This window comes from Sinocyclocheilus anshuiensis, unplaced genomic scaffold (genome assembly GCF_001515605.1).
Source record: "Sinocyclocheilus anshuiensis isolate Anshui unplaced genomic scaffold, SAMN03320099.WGS_v1.1 scaffold6, whole genome shotgun sequence".
Lineage (NCBI taxonomy): Eukaryota > Metazoa > Chordata > Actinopteri > Cypriniformes > Cyprinidae > Sinocyclocheilus > Sinocyclocheilus anshuiensis.
Window position 1 is genome coordinate 1,748,420 of NW_015547668.1, and position 8,710 is coordinate 1,757,129.

General features: G+C 36.1%; 1 protein-coding gene across 1 annotated transcript in view; it reads right to left on the bottom strand.

The window, feature by feature from the left end:
• Positions 1-344: 344 nt before the first annotated feature.
• LOC107702694 (actin-related protein 2-B) overlaps positions 345-8,710 on the bottom strand; it is an 18,279-nt gene continuing 9,913 nt past the window's right edge. The window contains exons 6-9 of the mRNA XM_016505091.1: positions 6,496-6,645; positions 3,060-3,205; positions 2,703-2,835; positions 345-697 (exon numbers count right to left, since the gene is read on the bottom strand). Coding sequence (XP_016360577.1) covers positions 527-697; positions 2,703-2,835; positions 3,060-3,205; positions 6,496-6,645 — 600 coding nt within the window. The 3' untranslated portion in view covers positions 345-526. The remainder of the gene's footprint in view (positions 698-2,702; positions 2,836-3,059; positions 3,206-6,495; positions 6,646-8,710) is intronic.

Genomic DNA, 8,710 nt, shown 5'->3' on the forward strand with positions numbered 1-8,710 from the left:
GCTGAATAAATAAGCTTTCCATTGATGCACGGTTTGTTAGGATAGGACAATATTTGGTCGAGATACAACTATTTAAAAATCTAGAATCTGAGGGTGCAAAAAAAATCTAAATATTGAGAAAATCACCTTTAAAGTTATCCAAATGACGTTCTTAGAAATGCATATTACTAATCAAAAATTAGTTTAGAAATTTACAAAATATCTTCATGGAACATGATCTTTACTTAATATCCTAATGATTTTTTGGCATAAAAGAAAAATCGATCATTTTGACCCATACTATGTATTGTTGGCTATTGCTACAAATATACTCGTGCTACTTATGACTGTTTACTACTTATGACTGGTTTTGTGCTCCAGGGTCACATATATCAGTGCAGTGACAGAGGACCAAACAAAACACAATAGAAAACCACCAGCACCCTTCATAATCCAAACCCATAAATCCCCACCCGATGACACGATTCACTGGCAGAACAGGCTGATGTAAAAGAGACGCCAGGGTCGTGGGATATTTTTTCCGTGTTTATCTGACGGTGACGCCGAGCTTCTCCAGAACGCGCACGCCCTTTTCCTGATACTCTTCCCGCGTCAGCCAGAAGTTGTCCTTGTCTTTCATGATGTCAGCCAGCACCGCCCCACCCAGAAACACCATGTGCTTGCGGCGGGGAGGGTCCTCGATCCGGATCTTGAATTTCTATGGGGGTATTAAATAGACAGCGTGACCAGAATTTCAGGGGAGTGGAACAGAACGGACACTGACCCACATACGAGCGAACGCTCTGAATGGATCTCTTTAATACACATAAAAAGCACACTGTCTGCTTGGGAATGAGCGGCAGACCCAAATGGGAGAATAATGAGGTGTACGGTGTACGCGGAGCCCGTGTTCAGACCCTGAACGGGATATAAACAGGTGGCTGAAAGGGTCTCATGGAGGCCTTCGTGTAAAGTCGATTGCTTTTTAATTTGCCTTAAACACAATTTGGGGATAAGCAGACAGACACGCCGCTCGACCGTATCGGGCATGCCATCTGTAATTGATCATCTATATATAGAGGGCCGACATGCGGCCCACTCTGAGGCTCCCCAAAATGCTTTTCCAGGCCAATGGCCAGGTTTTAAATGAGATGGAGCTCAGCTGGGCAGTCTGGGGCGTCCTGTTTAACCGAGGCGGTTTGGTGGTGTGATGCAGCCCCACCTGCTGGTACACAGGAGGCATTACGACACATCTGAGTGTTTTTAAATACTCTCTTCTGTCCCAGCTTAACCCTATAAAGCCTACTGTATCATATTCGATAAGCAAATTTCAAGTGTCTAAAAGCTGAAAAATCTGTAATCTACTACATGCCTTGACAGTTTACACTTTTTTTTTTACAAGTAAAAGGCCTTTTAGTATAATTGTATAGACAGGTTGTGGTTCGCATATCATGTAAATGTAAGAATAACCTTTATAGTGTTAGTAATATTTCACTATGAACATTTACTGGACTGAAGAAACTTTACTGTACTGAAAACTACATTACACATTATTTACATTTTTAATTAAAAATCAATCGTCATTGTATTGCACTGCATTATATGTTTCGCCTCACACTAAAACCTAATAGACTTTTGATCATAAAACTAAGCATTTAAATATCATCTTACAATGACATATTATTTGGAACCAAATTCAAACCAAAAATTATTCAGACACCTTCAACATTTCTCACATTATCGCAGTTTATTCGCTATAGTTTAGAAAATGGTAATAAAATATGACAAGATCTCAGAGTTAAACTGTGCCAGAACAAATTCGTCTTGATAATGTCATACAACTTTGATAGAAAGATATGTAATGAATTCGGTTGAATAGCTGTCAGCGGTTAAATTTATGTACACAATTAAATAATACCAATTTAGATCAACTAATTACCAAGCAATGCTTCATTTTGTTCAGTCTGTGGTGTAAAAAGGGTTGCATTAGAAATGAAAGAAAAACACTTAAGCAAAACATGGTCAGGTCAAAGTGTCTGAATAATTTTTGGTCCCAAATTGTTATCAATTTTACTGGTAGTCCACTGTATGAAGAATGTTTGGGTATGATTTGTCACAGTTTACTTTATTTTGCTATCCTCACTTACATAAATGAACTATAGTGTCCTGCACCCACTAGTAAAAAAATATCAAAAATAGTATCATGGTGTCTGAATAATTTACATAAATTAACTATAGTGTCCTGCACCCACTAGTAAAAAGATATCAAAAATTACATCTGGTGTGTGAATGATTTTTGGTTTGACTGTATGGAGAGAAAACTGACATTTATATGCATTTTATGTAAGTACTTTCATTGATTTATATGACAAGCTATGAGAAGTTCCTACTTTTTGGCCATATAAATATCAGCAACTCCACTAAATTTTGCTCATTTTAGGCCTCAATATTTTTTCCTCCTTCAGTATGATATGTGATACTCACCAAAAATACAGACTTATTTCAAAATTTGTTTTAAAGCAACTATAGTGAACTATAAGTAAACCATCTTTACATTGATTTAAACACTGACTCTTTGCCACTTTCACAATGTTGCTAAATCATTGTGAATAATCACTATATCACACAGCCCTACTTGCGAAGAAGTTCAAACTTAGATGCAAATAGGCTATTTCTGTCTGCTGGGTGACACGTTTACACGTGCATAGAAATAGCTAACTTACCGAGAGCTTGTCAACATCACCCTTCAGTACCCGCTCTAGATAAAGCTGTTTAAGTTCCCTCTCTAGTCGAGAGGGCAGACCAGGGTACATGGTGGATCCTCCTGACAGAACAATGTGTTTATAGAACTCAGCCCTGAGGGACAGAGAGACAGAGAGAGAAGGGAAGCACAGATAAAAACACACAGTGAGCTTCACTGATACTGAAGGGGTGAAGGGTGAAGTTACTGAAATGACAAGATGATCTTTAGATGATGCTTTGTTTATTTTAGTGTCACATAATGAGTGTCACATAACTGTGTAGTGTATACTGGAGGGAGGATCCTACCAGCAACTGGTAGGTGTGGAATTAGAGCTCACCTGGTGTCAATGTCTGCTGCTTGAATGGTGTTGAAGAGAAGCTCAGCCACTCCGACCCCTTCCACGTTAATGAGGTGGGGCTGGAACAGAGCTTCTGGGGCCTCGAACCGCTCCCCTCCTACCTTAATAACCCGGCCATCAGGGAGCTGGAGAACAGAGAATATGAAAAAAAGTTTAAGACTTTAAATCAGTCACCCTGCCATTCAGTGCTGGGTGTTACTGTAATTAAATTACTTATCCACTGAAAAAGTAAAGTAAGGGATTCCTGTTCATTTTTAGATAATTTAATTGCAGTTACTTATAAAGTACTTGCGTTACATACTGTAAATAATTTCAACAGTTCTAAAATCAATATTGAATTTGAAATCTGAATTTACGGTCTAAAAATAAAATTGAATGCAGCGTCTTTAACCCTCTGCACGCTCACTTTCAGTTTTTCCTGATTCACAGAGAAACCTAAATACTCAGATACAGATAAGACTAAAATCAATCGAATCTAAAAAGGGCCTACTTTTATTTGTGTACACTGACAATAACAACAAAACATTGTGCTTTTGTAAAATAAACAAAACAAACAGGGTGCGCTTTCTGCCGTCCTGGTCTCCGTGAGCAACTTTCTACGCATCACAAACTCAGCGAATACTTACATTTACATCTTGACACGGAGACATGAGAAATATGTCTATAGAAAGCTTGAAGTGTCTTCTTTTAAATTAACGAATTCAAATCGAAAACGAATATTCTCTGATTATGTAACCCGTATGAAACTAAAGCGAGATGCAGTCTTTCCCGTATCTGAAAGCTTGAAGTGTCTACTTTTAAATGAACGAATTCAAATCGAAAACGAATATTCCTGATTATGTAATCCATATGAAAGCGAGGTATAGTCTTTCCCGTATCTGAGCTCTTTATATGCAGTCACCTGCGTGCAAACGCCCTCACCTAGATACAAAAAATAGATAAAAAAAAACAAAACAAGATTCATCTAATTTTCATTGTTTTTGAAAGAAGACCTGCTATGAGGAATAAGCCGGAATTTACCTCAGAAGAACAGCACGATCTGACGCGGCTTTATTCAGCGGAGGAGATCATTTCTGTAATTTATTCTTACCTACATTAGTTAACGTGATATTTTTGCATAAACCTGTATGGATTTTACTAGTTGGGCTTTTCCTGAACATCTTGCCAAACTGAAATGTATTGTTTAACTTTTCTTAAGCTTTTTTGTTATTCAGATATTTTGCAGAGTATTTCTATTTGTTAACCAAAGAAGGTTACATTTTTATAAAAAGGTTTAAGTATCACAGTTGTTTTAAAGCTAAAAGGCTAAACTATTCTATGTTTGACTCAAATTGAAGAATAAAGAGCTTAATTTCTATTGTCTATGCTTTAAGGTTTATAGGGATTTTAAGATGTAGCCTAATTAGCTATCTGAATTAAGTTACTTATTGAGTAACTAAATTACTTTTCAGACAGAGTAATTAAATACAATATTGATGATGTAATTAGTAATAGTAATTAATTACTTTTTGAAAGTAACTTACCCAACATTGCTCTTTAAATATAAAGAGCTTTATTGAACATTTAAATAGGGCTGCCAATACTTTAAAAAGTCACAATAAACTTCTGATGCCATTGCTGCTTATATAAAATGACTGCTTCTCTAAAGACGTCATTAGATGAGATTTCCAATCCACCACAATTTTTTAATTAAATTGAGTATTAAATTCAGCAAGGTCAGTGTTAGAATTCATAAATGCATCATACTTTTTAGTAAACATTGCTGTTAATTACCAGGTATCGTTATGTTGGCATATAAATTAACAATATTAGATATTATTTTTTCTTAAAGAAATCACCAAAAATTTAATTCATTCAACTTTCATGTTGTTGCAAAACTGCATGATTATTTTTATAAAATATAAATGAGTCCCTTATGCTCACCAAGGCTGCATTTATTTGATAAAAAAATGCATTAAAAACAGTAATGTTATAAAATATTATTACAATTAAAAATAACTGTTTTCTATGTTAATATAATTTAAAATGTCATTTATTTCTGTGATCAAAGCTGAATTTTCAGCATCATTACTCCAGTCTTCAGTGTCACATGATCTTCAGAAATCATTCTAATATGCTGATTTCCTGCTCAAGAAACATTTCTTCTAATTTTCAGTTTTGAAAACAATTGTGCTGCTTAATATTTTATGCAAACTACATCATTTTTTTCAGGATTCTTTGAGAAAATCATAATAAAAAAGCATTTATTTGAAATAAAATTGTTGTGTAACAATTTAAAAGTCTTTACAGTCACTTATCTGAATAAAAGCGTTAATTTCTTTACTATTATCAGTGATGAAAACTGTTGTGCTGCTTACAGTTTTTGCGGAAACTGTGGTATATATATTTTAGGATTCTCTGGTGAATTTAAAGTTCAAAATAACTTTAAAAAAAAATAACAGAAAACCTATTGTAAGATAATATAAATTACTTTAATGTCACATTTGATTTATTTAATGCATCCTTGCATCCATCTTAGTGTGACTTGCATTATTAAACTGTCTACAGTGGCAACAGGACATCAGCAAGTATTTATGATTTCTGATAAGTAACCTAGCTGATAAATGCTGTGGTATATAACCACACCTCGTGTCAACATGTCTGGTTTCTTATCACATGCTTCACTACTTCAAATTGACCTTGATCATGAGATGTTCCTGTTAGACTGGCTGCACTGAGCAAAGTCTCAGGTCTGAAGGGTAACCCACAGCCGAGCATAACCCCGATGACTAATGAGAAAATGGCCATGGGTATATAAAGAGCCCATTGAGGAGTGTCCAGAGGTCGGAAACGCTGAGCTTCCCAGCTGGGGAAGGACTGTGGCCACGCAGGAAATGATGTTACATGCTGGTTAAGCAACTCCGACACCACACAGCATTCCTTGTTTCAAAACTTGCTCGTTTGAGTCTTTCTTTTTTAAAAGAAAAGGTTTAGAAAGGAAATGAAAGAAACACCACATTTCTTTAACTCAGAGTAAAGAAGGAACTTTGCACAGAGCTGCCGCTGCCCCCTTGAGGCCGCTCTGCTTAATCACACATCCAGCAGCCAATCAGAATCCAGCAGAGTGTGGTGTCTCACAGACAGGATGTCAAAGTGTAGACTGAAGAATTTCCCTGCTGCTAAATCCAATCCAAAGAGCATATTACCATAGAAACGCAGAACACTTATGCGTCCCGGCGGGAAATTTGTGAAACCACATACTAAAAACCCCAGCCAGAAAAACGTCTGCCTCACATACTGTAACATTTGAAGTGTAACTTTCGAACATCTCAGCGAGAAGGATACTTTCACCCCGCAGGCCGTTAACACCCTTTTAGAATGCAAGCTTGTGTTAAAACGGTTCGTAAAATTCCTCCCAGTGTCACATAAAACTGACCGTGTAGGACTCCACCAATACGGTGGTCTCCAGAGCAAGCTTCTGTTCCTGCTCGATGTTGTATCCCACGTAGCAGAGGTTCTCCTTCATCATGCGTACCGTCTCGAAGTCTGCCGAATGGTTGAAGGCGTAACCTCGCAGCAAGAGCAACTGTGTGACAAAAACCGAAAAACATTTACCACATTTTAAGGAATATAAGTCATGTTTTGTATCATCTGAAATGTGCTGTGACTTAAATAATTCAATCAACATTAAGCACGCAAAACATGCACAAAGCGTGCTGAACGAGAGAGGTACATGAGCCCAAGTTTATTTGCATAGCTAGGCGGTAGTTTCAGATTTGCTTTAAAAAAAATTGTTTAGGCTTGGCATTTATGTTTTAAATGAATGTAACAGTAACTTATGTTTTTGTTTTATACTAATATTTTTTATTCCTGTTCTGTTCTGAATACTGATAAATTCACTTATTTTTTCATTTCTGTTTTAAATTGTGATAGAAGTAAAGGATTTGTTTGAGTGAGGGGAACTAAAATACATGTTTATCGTGTTTATAATGTCTGTTAACTTTTCATTTAATTTATCAGTATTTTACATTATTTCTGAATGTTGTAATAAAATGTGACTTAACACACCTTCTCTGTGTTTTTTCCTCAATAGTGCACTTTTGAGCCAATGCAACCTTTAAAATAGTTGTATCATCTGAAACATGCTGTGACTTGTATTCCAAAGCAACTTATATAATTAATTTGATGTCAAGCATGCAAAACATGGACAGAGCGCACACAAGAAATATCAGTTCTAGCACTGCTAACTTGACATCGTAGCTTATTCATCAAAATCGAAGTCAACCAAACATGCAAAAAGTTACACATCTCATTTAAATTGTATGTTGTTTGTAGCAAAGGGTGCTGTTTTACGGGGAAATTGGGACACAAGTGAAGTACAACATGATAAATTATAGTTTAGCAACCAAATGTTAGCCTACATCGCGAATATGTAAACGTACGGATTCGTGCCGAGTTAGTACTGTAGTACGTTAGCCCAACGCTGTTTCAGTTTTGCTTTAAAACGAATTTGTTTATAGGTGTGGAGCTTATAATAAATGTTGTGAATAATGAATGCCACTATAATGTTTATAGTGATTATAATGTTTGTAAAGTTTGATTTATCGATATTTACATTATTTTTGAATGTAGTAATAAAATGTGACTTAGGTCCTTGCACACTTGAGTCCGAAATACGTTATTTTTTTCCGTATTCGTCATCCTTTCAAAAACGCAGAAAATCGAACCTACTCCGATTTTTTTTATGACGGACGAAAGTTTCGGAGGTGTTGTAAATGTGATTGACACAACATGAGGTCGTATTTATTTTTTAACGTGTGAAAATTTCGTATGAGAATTTCGGACTCGGTGTGCAAGGACCTATACACTGATGCAACATATACGTGTTTTTTTCTCAACAATCCAATTTTGACCCTGTGCGACTTTTTTCCAGAAAGTATGGTAAACACTTCTTAGGTGACAAGTCAGAGTTTAAAACAAAAGGGCGGTTCAAACTGAATGCACGGTTTCATTCCACCACACTGCTTTTCTATAGTTTTTCTGCATACACAGATGGATGTGTTTCACTCTTGCATTCACGCATCGCATCTTTTGCAGCTTTTCGTACATGGCACAGCATTCTAGAAATGCAGGGCTCAAGTTCAATACAAGTTAAAGGGATAGTTCACACAAAAATGAAAATTCTATCAGCGTCTATCACTCATTACATTCTAAAAGTCAATTCCTATATGACTTTGGAACATGAAAGAAGACATTGATGGTAGGCTTGTGCCGGTATCCGGTAATGCGATATATCACGGTAATGAATATGCACGATATTGTTATCGTGGGCACTTCTAAATACCGTGAATAATTATATATTACAAATTATTTAGAATTTTGATTGCATTTTAAGAATACTTTTCCCATCAACTGGTCAAAATGCACAACACCGCTGTATGCTGCGTGAAAGACGCGTGCGCACTCTGATGTAAATAAGCGCTCCAATATTTAATAACAGGTTGTTAAAATCGAAAGCTGCAGCTGTGGTGTTATTTAATGAGCTAACATGAACTAAGACCTGTATTTTTTTAACAAAGATTAATAACTCATTGTGAATGTTAATGCATTAACTAAGGTTAACTAATGAGGTCTTATTGTAAAGTGATACC